Here is a 13,922-nt window from a genome sequence, read left to right as displayed (position 1 = left end):
ATTTTTTAACAAAGCACAGGTGCTAATGAGTTCACGCGAGTTCCCCGTTGATTCCTAGCAACGTCCGTAGCAACAACACAAGGGTTTCGTTAGGGAGTTAGCGTCAGCGTTAGCTTATGATAACTTTGCACAAGTACCAACATGAGTTCACCCAAGAAGAAAAAAAATATTCCTGATGGTCTAGCACTCTTACCACCAAATCCACCACAGGTAAGTCAAGAGAACAAATCTCTATCATTATTTTTGTTTTTTTATCAGTGCAACTTTTATCTGACTGTAACGTTATTAACTTTATTTGCCACTTAACGTTAGCTAGCTTAACTGACCATGGCACTAAGCTAACTTTTTTTCATATAGTCAAATATGAACACTTGACAATACAAAATAAAAAAAAAGGTTTGTGTCTTATATTACTTTTACATTTGTGTCAAACAACACCAACCTAGCTAATGTTTTACTCCATTGTCCAGGTCCACAGAAAAAGGCCGTGGATAGACACAAAACCTTCATTTTCTCTGTATCCCCCAATCAAGCAGAAATCTCAAGGAACTGTAGCAGCTGTGAAAAGTGAGTTGAACATTTTGAGTTGGTAGTATTTTTCAGTTAGATAAAAAATATAGGTCTAATGCTACTACACTTGTGGCTTTTCTGTTTGAACTGTTTGCCCTGTGTGCTGCAGGAGATGGGCTCATTGAAGGGGTGGACAGTAGACCAAGTCAGAGTTATGGCAGAGGTCAGAACCTGCTCCAGAGCAAAAAGGCAGTGCACATCCGTGGGGCCTCCAAGCATTGCAGCAGCTCCCGCACAGAACTCATTAAGAAGCGCAAGAATCTCCGTGAAACTCTTGTTAAATTCATATGGTGACTTACTCTATATTTTATAAAGCTTAATTATATGTCTGTCATGCCATTGTCATTCTCTACATAAGTTAGAGACTTAGGATAGGAAATACTGTGTATAACAATAAAATGGCAATTGTTGTGACTCCCATTTTGCCAATTTGTTTTCTCTTTTCAGCCAGCAGGAGGAAGAGGATGGCAACTCTCCACTATGTGGCTCTTCCAAATTTAAAGCGAAGAATGATCATGAAATGGTGAAATGCAATACACACTTGATACTATACAGTATATTATATCACAGGTCCTCTTTTGTTGTACATGTGCTCATAATGAAGACGTTGTGCCCATCATTCTTTTACATAATCTTTTCAAGACACGCATATGGTAGCTTTTTAATCACCATTTTGTTTAGTTAGTCTCAGTGGTTGCAGGTGCTAGGTATGTTTCTTTTTTTAAATTTTTTGTTATGTAATGGATATAGTTGATATTCTATTCTTGCTTTTACTAAGGCCAAGCAATACAACTATGTACATTGTTTTGTAATCAGCACTGTCACCAAAAAAATTCAATTAATGTAAGGCATTGTTTGTTCAAAATATCGCTACTGAAAATGGATTGTAATATTCTGTCCTGTCAGAGATATAACTACTACATCCAGAAAGGGATAGACCTGGAGAATGTGGCTCCTCTGATGGACTCTTGGCTGGAGAACATTCAAGACATGGTACCCTGCCACCTGAAGAGCCTGAGCACACCGATGGAACTGCTGGAGGATGAGATTAAGGAGGACTACCTGCTCAGCGTCAAGACAGCAATCTGTATGTCATTACACTTAACGTTTTATGAACTAGTAGTATTGTATTCACAGTGTTACCCAAACAATATTTGGGCACTGGATGATGGTGTGATGCATAAGAAATGTGTTAATAAAATATTGTTTGTTTTCTTTTTTTTTGTGATTGCAGTGAAATACACATTCAAAGATTCAGAGGAAAATGATGAGGACAAAGCCAAAGATCTACTCCCTCACAGACTTGAGTAAGTCCGCAGGACGTGACAGAGAATGTTGCATGTGACCAGGACACATAGAGATTCCTTGTTTTGTTTTGTACAAGGAAAACCTGAGTATTAATAAGCAGTGACGCAAAGCCTTTAGAATTATGAAACATATTTTTCTATTATCTTTCACTGTCAGAGTGAAGTCAGTGCCAAAAACATGGAACACCTCCTTTGTCCATGCGCAAAAGAAGATCAGGGATAATCTTCACTCTATCAACCCCACTATGCTTAATGTGCTTTACATTTGGCATGCCTTTTACAAGTAAGTATGCCATGATGATACTTTTTTTTTTACTTTTGTTAAAACCACACCTTTGTTTCATTTGTCTTTACTATTTAGAATGCAATTGAAAGAAAAATGAATGCGTTGTGTGAGTTTGATAAACTTTGGTCAAATTAGCCTTTGCAAAAACAACAAGTGTTGAATATTTTGAATATCTCTTCATCTATAATACTTAAGTCAGGGTTACAGCATGTGACAAGTAGACAGTAGTACATATGTGACCCACATAATGTAAAGACGATAAACTTAAAGGTGCTTTAAGCGATGTCACGCGTTTTTTAGGCTACAACATTTTCTGTCACATACAGCAAACATCTCCTCACTGTCTGCTAGCAGCCTGTCCCCTGAACACACTGTAAAAAAAACATGGTCTCTGTAGACAGCCCAGGCTCCACAAACGCCAACAAAAACAAACTGCGCCAACCTGCACCACCAAACATAACAAACAGTGTTCCAGCGTTCCAGCCAATAACTGACAAGAAGGAGTCGGGGGTGGGATTCAGGGGGTTAGTGCACGGAAGCACGGAAGGGAGGGGGAGGGGACGGGATGAGGAGGAGGGAGGGGCGAGCTAGTCTCGTTTTGTTTGAAAGTACTTTGAATGTCAACAAGAAGTAATGTCACCTAACATCGCTTAGAGCACCTTTAATTACTTATCATGGCAGCCTATTATGCATTATTTAATGTTACTCTAAATTCTATCAATCAAATTTGGTAACTGTGGATATATTATTACACTAATGTTATAACATAACAGCAAAAATGAAGATATTTACATAGCATATAATAAACATATTTGCATTACACCTTGTATAAACTGTTTATCGGCATAAACATGGACAGATTTATTCTTTAAGAACAAAAAAATACAAGTGCTGTATTAGATCCATGTTTGCCTATCATCTCACCCTCCTTGATGACATGCTTGCAGAAATCTCCGTCTGATAGACGTAGAGGAGTTCCACCATAGAGAGGAGTCCATGGAGATCTCTATGTTTCAGCAAATTGTCACCAGACATGTTGGAAATGCCAGAGAAATCCTTCTCAAAACGTGAGTCCACATATCTTAACACCAAGATACATGTGCTCAGTTAAATAACAAGCAGGAGTACAAAGAAGGAAGCGATACATTTTGAAGAGCAATAGCAATTTCATAATTGATACATCCTATTTCTGTGGTTTAGGACTATACGCTTTTGTAAACAAAAGACATCTTTTAAGTTGCCATTTGTAAAGTAGGGCTCTTTTGTAGTAACATGGAGTGGCAGCCATAAGCTATTACATCAGAAAATACATGTCTCCTCCACAACCCCCAAATGGTTTTTGTAAATCCTAGATTTGCGTACTTGCACATTTCCTGCTTATTAGTACTCCAGCTGTAGTATATTTACCCAACCTTATGAAATGATGCACTATCTTGTATACAGACCTTCACAAAACTGACTAAGATGAGGTGGTGCACACAGAATGTCTATATTAATATTTATTCCTGTATGATATGTCACACTGAGAGTACAGTCAGCAGTGGTGGAATGTAAATAACTACATTTACTCAAGCATTGTACTTAAGTACAATTTTGCAGTACTTATTTGTCTGACATTTTTAGGTACTAAAATAATACCATTTTTAAATCAACGAATACATTATGATATATTATTATATGTTAAGCAACCCAGCAACAATAAAGTATTTGAAATTAGCTCCACCTTTACCAGCAAAACATTAAAGTGAGGAAATTAATTAACGCATCATTAAATAAAATCCAGTAATATATATATATATATATATATGTATATATGACTACCGGTCAAAAGTTTGGGGTCACTTAGAAAGTTCCATTCCACTCCATTCCAGACAGAATACCAGCTGAGATCAGTTGCATTGTTTTTTTAACCAGGGCAGCAGTTTTCAGATTACATTATGTTCTTACATAATTGCAAAAGGGTTCTCCAATGTTTTCTCAGTTAGCCTTTTAAAATTTAACAGATTAGTAAACAGAATGTGTCTTTGGAACATTGGATGAATGGTTGCTGATAATGGGCAATGTAGATATTACATTAAAGATCAGTCACTTCTGTCTACAACAGTCGAGAACCCTTTTACAATTATGTAAGAACATAATGTAATCTGAAAACTGCTGCCCTGATTAAAAAAACAATGCAACTGATCTCAGCTGGTATTCTGTCTGGAATGGAGTGGAATGGAAATTTCTAAGTGACCCCAAACTTTTGACTGGTAGTATATACAGTATCTCACAAAAGTGAGTACACCCCCCTGGGCTACTTTCCATAAGATCATCTCTCAATGCAAATCAAACCAGCTATTAGGCTAACTGAAATAAAACCATGTCAATCTCTAGGTATGATGAAGAGTATGTGATGATGTGGGGCTATTTTAATTCCAAAGACCAAGGGTACTTTATCAGGATGCATAGTATCCTGGATCCATGAAATAACTGGCCTTTAAAAATAAAAATCTGCCTGCCTCTATGGGAATTTAACATTGGGGTGTACTCACTTTTGTTGCCAGCGGTTTAGACATTAATGGCTGTGTTGAGTTATTTTGAGGGGACAGCACATTTACACTGTTAAACAAGCTGTACACTTAATACTTTACATTGTAGCAAAGTGTAATTTCTTCAGTGTTGTCCCATTAAAAGATATAATGAAATATTTACTAAAATGTGAGGTGTACTCACTTTTGTGAGATACAATATATATGTATATATATATATATAATTTTGAAAGGGACCATTCTGCATTATTAGTACTTTTACTTTTGGCACTTCAAGTATACATTTATGTTATTAATTATACCTACCTAATTTATACTTTTACTTTTTACACTACACTATTTTTTACAAATCAACAAGCCACTTATTGCAGTGGTCTCTATGCCCCAGTTCCCCCATTGGTATCAAAAAAGTTTCAAGTTATTATTTAATTATTGGACTATTTGATTTGCATCTGTAGTTTGAGCATGAATTGCACATTAACACATTCTCTGAATATAATCTTACATTTGATTTTGCTGTTTTCTACACCAGTTGGCTTCCTGAAGTGCACAACATTTACTACCAGGGGTGCAAGTATGAGATGGTGCCAGCCTCCAGGAACATGGCCAAACTGCTGTCTTTCTTCAACTGTGTGGCTACACTGATGACCTCTCAGCTGCAGGACCTTGCAATAAACTCAATCAGGGACTATACACACCTAATTTCCCAAGACCCGGTAGGAGAAAGTATTCTAAACTTCAGGCCAATATATTTTAGAAGAGGGGGCTGGAAAAAAGTCATATTAATAATGTTTGGATTTGGATTTTGACATAGATGAACAGGTGGACACTAAAAGTTGCACTTTTAATCTGCCTTGTTTTGATTTGCTCTCCACCATTTTAGCAGTCACAGCGAGCCTATGAGCACCCAGGCTTTGTACTGCATCTGATCCTGGAGGACAGGGAGATCAATATTGAGCCCAAACTCAAATTGTATGAGGAGGCCCTCCTTAACGTCTATGAACTCATGATCAGGTCTATCAGCATGGTACCGCGTGTGGAAACCAAGCTGTACTTTGAGTGGGTAAGAAGAAAAGTGTGTGTGTGAGTGGTATAGACCCCTGCAATAAATCCTCCCTTCATGAAGGTTGCTATGTTCAGTTTCTGCTGTCTGCAGGTCGGAGCTTCGCGGGGATGGGCCGACACCCACACCCACCCACACACAAAATTATCGAGCAAATTTTTTTTTATCGTGCGATTAATTGATTTATTGCCTATCACGACAGGTCTAGTTGAATCATGAAGCTGATCCTCATTGCTATAAATGGGTGGACAATATAATAACCACACCTGCACCACAAACTGTAGCCTCCAAAGCGATTATGAAGTTTAACCCAAACCTCTCTAAAACAACAGAAACTCTGTATTATATCAGTAGTGCCTTAGTAATAAGTATAGCACATTGTGAATGATCTATACTTTGGCAGTGGTTGGCTTTTCCTGGAGTCAGGTCTGGATGCCCTATTCTGTAGTTTTTAAATCACAGTGGCTAATCATTGCATTGCAATATGCAGCTTGGGTTTATACCCTACGTCATGTCTTTCTAGCCAGGCTCCCAGTTTGGAAGCACCCTAAAGCCCATCATCCTGCCAGAGATCCTTGAGGCCCAGCAGGAGGAGGTGCGCCGTGTGTTCTGGGCTGAGTGTGTCCGGCCCAAGCAGTATATCCATGAGTATGATAAATACGCCACACTGGTATCCAGGCAGGCAGAGGAGGATGTGGATCAGTTCCTCAGTGAGCAGCACTCCTTTCAGGAAATCATGGTAGAGGTAGTTCACTACCAGCAGCTTGCTAACCAGATCCAGTACACATCAAGCAAGGTATTTGTAATTCCATTATTCTGTAAGAGTGCTGTCCATAACGTACAGTGTTGTGAATAAAAAAATGTCCCTTGGGGACAATAAAGTCTATTTCATCAGCATTGCGGAAGTCCCCGGAATTGACAATGTGATGGCTATAAAAGTTATATATTACTTTTATATTTTACCCAGATGTGTAAAGAAACTTAAAATGTAAAATAAAAGTTCACGAATAGAATGTGAAGTGACAGCAACGAGGTTGCTAATGTTTCTTAATCAGTCAATCAACCAATCAACCAATCAACCAACCAATCAATCAACCAATCAATCAATCCCATTTTATTTGTCACATGACATTTTTTATTTTCTTTACTCTCTAATTCCAAATGATAGCTATGATTGTTTAATACATCCTGATACCTAAACAATCTGATAATCTCAAAAGTAACCGTCTTTAAATCTTGATGTTTTCCGTGACTAAAACTGTCTATGCTTATTTAAAAAGTAATTTCCTGAATGATGTTAACTGTGTTACTGACCAGTACTTTGGGCTTCAGGTGGTACGTCTGGGCATGTTTGAGGTTCAGTCCCATAAGCTCGTCCACTCTCTTGTTAAGCGTGCTCAGGAGCTCCAGCAAAAACTGGTTACTCGGATGCTACAGGACCACCAGGAAATCAACAAGAAGTCAGTTGGTTCACCGTTTTTTTTCTCTCCACATCCACGCAAAAAAAATATGTAAAATGCAACACAGTTAGCTTTAAGTTATAGTTTTAAAAGAAAAGTTGGCAGGGATTTCTGTTTGAAAAATACAGCTGAAATTTGCATAGAGAAGTTTCAGACTTCCGACCTTAGTTGGCCACTCGCCAAGTGCCTCAAGCTAAATATTGTGCTGGTCAAAGGTAATGTACAGTAGTACCCTTTTTGGTTTTAGACCCAGTGTTGTATTGGCCTCTATCCCAATGGTGCTTCTCCAGGCTGTGCCATAATGAAATTGTTATTAATGAACTGTGTACCCCCTTAGTATGTGTCACTAAAGTAATGCTCGTCCTCTCACAGGCTCTGTAATGAATTTGAAAATATTGCAGAGAAGGCCCTGAGCACACCAACTGACACCCAGAAACTGATGGAGCTTCAGGTAACTAACCCAAACGCTTGTCTCATAGACCGGCAGCCAGCCAATTAACCAATTGCACCTGACTGCAGTATGCAGATCGGGTTTGGGCTAAATGTGGGCGGAGCTAAACGTTAGTTCCGTTTCAATTTGAGAAGAGTGAAATGCCAAATTCACAATTCACAAGCCGTTGACAGGTACTCCTAGCCTGTCTCCGCCCTCCTACTTACTTCCGCTCAATTTTCATTTCCCTTCAGTACTCCGTCTGGGTTTGTGGTATATTCTTGGGTTTTCTCCGGTCAAATATTTGTGGGTCCAATCAGTGAACAGAGGGAGTGGCTGAGAACGATGAGGTTGAGGACGTGCACTAGAAAGATGTGAGCGAAGCCATTCGGTCCGTTGTGGCAGCAACGCTGCCGAATATCCAGAAGTTAAAGCTCGAGCAAGAACAATCTTTGCTGAGTTGTGTTGGTGGCCATGATGTTGTGGCCCTCCTCCCCACGGGGTTCGGGAAAAGTTTGATTTTCCAGCTCGCTCCGTTAGTGGTGAAGGAGTTGGCTAAGGCTAACGCTAGCGATGCTAATGCTAAATATAAGCCGATAGTTGTTGTTGGTCTCCCCTCTTGTTGCACATGTGCATGACATACGTCACGACCAAACGTTAGCGATTGGTTATGGCAGATCCAGAGTAGCTCTGGGCAGATCCAATAGTTTTAAACTTCAACAGAGTACCCTTCAAGGAAGTTATCACTTGTCAATGGAGAGTGGCCAGACTCTCTGTACAAATTAAATGTACCAGAGTCTGGTAGGACCAGGCTAAGGTACTCCCTCCGCCGGTGGCACTAGTGCTTTCTTGTTTGCCACAACACGTGTTATATTTTAGTTGAAATTTGAATAGGCTACATCACTTATCTGCGGTGTATAATTAATTTATTGTTTCCATGCTTTAACTTTGCCGTGAAAGAAGACTCTTTTTTGTTGCAACACACACACACGCTTTTTTTTCAACTGATAACTTAACTTACATACCCAAGTTCAATCAACACATACATATCTGACAAAAAATTTAAATAGTCGACCCAATGAATAAATGCAAGTTTAACTTTCAAAAACTCATAAAGTTGAGTTCAAAATCCACAACTTGTATAAACTCGTTCAGTTAAAAATAAGATGACATAACTAAATGGGTCTGTACTTTTTTACAGTGTATGCATGGCATTACACATTAAGGATCCAGTCACTAATAATAGATGAAAACTTTACATGTTTGTTTACACCTACTTATTGGACTGTGGCAGTGGCAGCAATTAAATACTTTCTTTTTAAGTATTAACTATTTTGCCATATAGGACATGAAGTACTATACTAGGGTGACCAGACGTCCCCAGTTTCCGGGGACAGTCCCCGGTTTCGGTGACCTGTCCCCGGCTGGAACTGTCCCTGTAAATGTCCCCGGTTTTCTGTGACTGACAGTCCTGAAATTGGAATGAAATAGTAGTGCACCCTACACGCACAGGCTCAAGACAACCAAAGCAAGCCTCAGAGCTCAGAGATGTTCTAGAACGCCCATAAAATGACTGTTTATTTACATGGAGTCTGGTGGGTTTAGCGAACGCAATTTCGCGGACTTTTTATGTTTTATAAAAGGATCTTACTCTCTAACAGAAAGATCGACCTCCTTAGAAATCCTTTCCATAATGTTGTCAGACACTTAGAATATTAATCTGAACCTTTCAGTGGCAAAACGAGCACTTTTATGAACGTAAATACAAGCTGGACAATTGACGTCCTACTAACTTACATTGTAGCTTGTTTCACCGTTGCCGACTGCAGTGATCTCGTTTAATACTGGACCAATGTCAAAGGAAAATATTTCCTCAATAGTTTTAATTGTATCTGATACTCAATGAGCTGTTGCAGAAACAAGCCCAGCCTGAAGCAATAAAGCAAATGCTGTCCGATAAATGTAGTGCAGTAAACATGACAACATTTCCCTCTGAGGTGTAGTGGAGTACTTATGAAGTAGCAGCAGGGGCGATTCTAGGATCAGACCTTTAGGGGGGCTCAGCCCCTAATGAGAATGTGACACGGATATAGTGCATGCTAAAGTGTTAATCTGCGCCATGAAATTACCATCTTCTTCACAACCGCACTCCTGCTTTTCCTCTGACAGATAGAGACTGAGCCAAAGGGCCAAAATTATAATGTATTCTCATGTAAACTATCTATGTCAGCACAGGAAGTTTTGTAAATTGCTTAGCCACCATAATGGTTATTATATTGCCAGATTCCAGACAATCCCACTTATATATATATATATATATAACCCACTTACAAATATGAATATATATATTTCTACTGGTATGCTTCCTAGTGACATTAATGCAAAAATATGAAGAAAAAACGATTCCACCTGTGTGTGCATGGTTATAATTCTGAAGTGCAAAATAGTTCAGGCTACAGCACAAATATTTCCATCCATAGATAAGAATAATCTAGTCTAACCTAAATTTCTTTTCAAAGTGTACCAGATTGATGCATTTAAACGTTAAAATAGACAAAATGTTCTTACAGGGGAGCATGCCCATGGATCCCCCCTGCAGCTCTAGGTCTAGTGACGCCCCTGGAGCAGTGTCCCCGTTTTAAGTTTTACAAAGATAAAAACATTACCTGTTTTGGAGGTATTTACGCTTCTGAGCTGAAAATGTCCCTGGATTTTGTCTCAGAAATCTGGTCACCTTATACTATACCAATGTTTGATGTTGCCCTGTACTCCCATTCAGGCCTTCATGAATAAGGTGGAGACCACAGAGATGCCTCTGTTGGAGCAAAGATTGGCAGACTCCAACACACAATTGTGTTTCCTGATGGACTTTGTCACCCTCTCACCATTGGACATGGAGCTCAACACAAAGACCATCCAGTGGCTTGAGCGTATGCCATCCATCTTTAAGGAACACCAACAGATCATTTCTGAAAAGACAGAGCAATACCAGAGTGGCCTTAAGGTCTGTGTCTCTACTCTATCTGTCAAACTATTGATCTGTTGACTGGAATCTGTTTTTTTTGCATCAGAACTGTTGAGCCAAATTATTATTGTGAAAGTGAAATGAAAATTATTGCTAAAAAAAAAACAAAGACTGCATTTCTGTGTGTGCATTCCAGATGTGTCGTGACCGCTTTGTGGAAGAACTGGAGAGCTACTGGGCACAGGTGGAAGAGTTTACCACCTTTGGTGAGCTGACAGATCTCAGCAAGTACTTGAAGAAATCCCAGGCCCTCAATGCTAAACTGGAGTTAGCCATGGAAAAGGTACATGAATATAGGAGCAGAGAAAAAAAGAGGTGAATTTATAATCTATTAGCAACAACTCTGTTAAATAAAAGCTATGGAGAGTGACAGTAGGCCAAAGTTGTAGTAAATCATGCAGACAATTTTTTAGTTATACTGATACCCAGACCATGATAAAACATATTGCATAAATTGTTTTTGTTTGTATCAGTACAAAGGCACCTTACACTGGCATGTAAGACCTGCTTTTGCAGTATGATTCAAGGCTGAATATAATATTTGATTTTAGAAGTACTTCACTTCACACATTTCATAAAAGAGCAGAGGTTGTATTGTATGTAATTGGCGGTCATGGATAGACATAGAATAGATAGATAGAAAGATACAAATCCATTGTACAGTGGATTAATGCATTGCATTTGAAGTTGATGTACTGTATGTGCTTTAAAATAATTAACCTGTAGAGGGCAGCGTTGGCTATAGAACAAACTGCCACAGGAGTTGTTAGATGCTTTATGAGTTTTTTGTCATCCAAACATTGACACTCATCTATTTATCCTTTTCTTTTCTTTGTATGTCTTTGTTTCTTTCTTTCTACCCTCTATGCTTCCATCTCTTTCAACCTGTCTGCCACTCTGGAAAGATAAATGAGTTCAATCTAGAGGAGGAAGCCTATGGCTGGTCTGTTTCCCAGTACCCACAGCGTAAGAAGATCCAGGACAAGCTCACACCCTTCCTGCGCCTCTATGAGACAGCCACTGATTTCCTCAAACAGTACGAACAGTGGCTCCATGGACCGCTCTCGGGTGTGAACCCCGACAAGGTACCATCATATGAAAATTATGTAAAAGTTGAATTATTAAACCATGAAGCACTTTACTTTAAGCAGGGACATATTTTATTTTCATTACAGCTTCAGTGCCGCTCAAGTCCTGAACTGTGTGTGCTTGGATGTTGCTAGGTTTCTGTGTTACAAGAACATTCTATTAGACTTGGTGAACTCATAGTGGGTGTGCCCATAGATATACAGATTGCGATTTTCAGTAGTAACAGAGGGGTCTGAGTACAATGCTTTGTTTGAAATTCTGTATTCTTTGGAATCTCTGAAAGCTCTCTCTCTCTTTTTCTTTAAACCATCAGCTATTTAGGTTTTATTCACAGTAATGCTACAGGATTCAGAAAGCTGCCTCTTTGCAGTCTGCGTGTGTGTGTTTGTGTGTATGTGTGTGTGTGTGTCTGCAGTTAAACACACACACACACACACGCAGACCTACGCACACATACCTACACCCGCACGTATGTCATAAAACAATCATATGGCATATCAATCTTTTTGCTTTAATTGGCTTTGTTCACATAGCATTCATGTAAAATGTGCTATCGCTTGTTAGAGACAGAGGCGTGTACGTGCGAATGAACGTTCACAAACACACTCATCTGCCTCAGTGTCCTGCTCCCCGCTGTTTGATTGACATCTCTGTATCTGTCTATAATGATGTGGTGAAGCAAGACAACTCTTATTGGGCTCTGTATAGCAGCCGCTAGGCAAACCAAGTTTTTTTTGGAATAGGATCTTTCAACAACAAAGAAATTCAAAGAGCTGTGTACAAGCTGTATAAAAGAAACACAAGGCGATATGAAAAGACAAATAAAAAGGATTTTTAGAGATGAAAGATGAAATAACAAGATGAAAATGAGTAAGAAGTATCAAACAGAATAAACAGGATAATAAAATACAGTGCAGTCACATTGCAGTGTGTAACTGAACTCACAGGTGATACTAATAAGATTAACGATGACTCAGTTCTAATGGAGCCAGTAAGCTTTCATCCATAAAGCTAAGACCCTGGATCAGCTATATCTAAATGGAAAGCAGGTTATCAGTGTTATTAATTACACCTGTCTGTTGTTTACATTACTATTTACATATTTCTGTAACATAGCTACTTTAAAAAGACATATGGTACCCTTCTGTCACCCCGTATTCTCCCACAGATGTGTATATTAAACCCCCATAGCACAAGCACTTGAATCAGAAATCGAATCGAACAGAAAGCGTTTATTGCCACAGTAAGTTACGCTTACGTGGAATTTGCCTTGGTGCATAATGGAAACAAACATATTAAACATTAATAAGAATATAAAATAAATACAGAAACAGAAACAAGTATATACAAAATAGCTGTTTAGCATAAGAAAAAATATATTAAGGCACAGGTGTTTTCACCTGACTGATAGGAGGCTAGCCCACAGGAGAGGAGAGGTGTCCCCAATGCTCCTTACAAACCTCAGTTGTATGCTTAATGCCCTTTGCTGTCAGTGTTAACTGCATTTTAAAGACAAAGCACTTCCTCTATCAACTTGAAACTCAGCTGTTATTACTAGTGCTATAACTGTCAGTGTTACCTCCGTAACTACTGCTACTGACACTAACAGTAAGGCAAGGCAACGCAGCTTTATTTATACAGAACAATTCGGCAACAGGGCAATTCAAAGTGCTGTACATAATACATTTAAGAGCAGTTAAAAATAATTAAAAACATTCTTTAAAAAGAAAACAGCTAAAATAGAATAAGACAGGTGTAAAATACAAGAAGAAAGTGCAGTGTAAGAAATAAACAATCACAGCATCAAACAGAAAATGATTCAGCCTTCAGTGGACCTGCAGTTTTCTGGGAGATAGTGCGGATATGTGGTGCATAAAAACTGAACGCTCCTTCTCCATGATTAGTTCTGCCTCTGGGGACAGAAAGCAGACCTGTCCAAGACAACCTGAGATGTCTGCATTGTTCATAATGTAGCAGCAGATACAATTTTCTATTTTGGCCCTAAACTATTCAGTGCTTTATAAACCAACAGAAGTATTTTGAAATCAATTCTTTGAGAGTCAGGAAGCCATTGTACTGTGATCCACTTTCTTAATCTCAGTGAGGACTCGAGCAGCAGCGTTCTGAATCAGCAGCAGATGGAGACTTGTAAAGACACAGT

At 38.9% G+C, this 13,922-nt stretch overlaps 1 protein-coding gene across 1 annotated transcript in view; it reads left to right on the top strand.

Moving 5' to 3' along the window:
* Positions 1-141: 141 nt before the first annotated feature.
* dnah7 (dynein, axonemal, heavy chain 7) overlaps positions 142-13,922 on the top strand; it is an 89,343-nt gene continuing 75,562 nt past the window's right edge. Inside the window, exons 1-16 of the mRNA XM_078263231.1 lie at positions 142-210; positions 471-567; positions 680-860; positions 1,018-1,093; positions 1,477-1,657; positions 1,805-1,877; positions 2,035-2,160; positions 3,111-3,230; positions 5,227-5,410; positions 5,578-5,757; positions 6,281-6,553; positions 7,090-7,217; positions 7,590-7,668; positions 10,427-10,651; positions 10,809-10,955; positions 11,578-11,757. Coding sequence (XP_078119357.1) covers positions 142-210; positions 471-567; positions 680-860; positions 1,018-1,093; positions 1,477-1,657; positions 1,805-1,877; positions 2,035-2,160; positions 3,111-3,230; positions 5,227-5,410; positions 5,578-5,757; positions 6,281-6,553; positions 7,090-7,217; positions 7,590-7,668; positions 10,427-10,651; positions 10,809-10,955; positions 11,578-11,757 — 2,319 coding nt within the window. The remainder of the gene's footprint in view (positions 211-470; positions 568-679; positions 861-1,017; positions 1,094-1,476; positions 1,658-1,804; positions 1,878-2,034; positions 2,161-3,110; positions 3,231-5,226; positions 5,411-5,577; positions 5,758-6,280; positions 6,554-7,089; positions 7,218-7,589; positions 7,669-10,426; positions 10,652-10,808; positions 10,956-11,577; positions 11,758-13,922) is intronic.

This window comes from Sander vitreus, chromosome 11 (assembly GCF_031162955.1).
Source record: "Sander vitreus isolate 19-12246 chromosome 11, sanVit1, whole genome shotgun sequence".
NCBI classification, from domain to species: domain Eukaryota; kingdom Metazoa; phylum Chordata; class Actinopteri; order Perciformes; family Percidae; genus Sander; species Sander vitreus.
The sequence above is the reverse complement of the archived record's forward strand: the minus strand, read 5'-3'. Positions and strand labels throughout refer to the sequence as shown.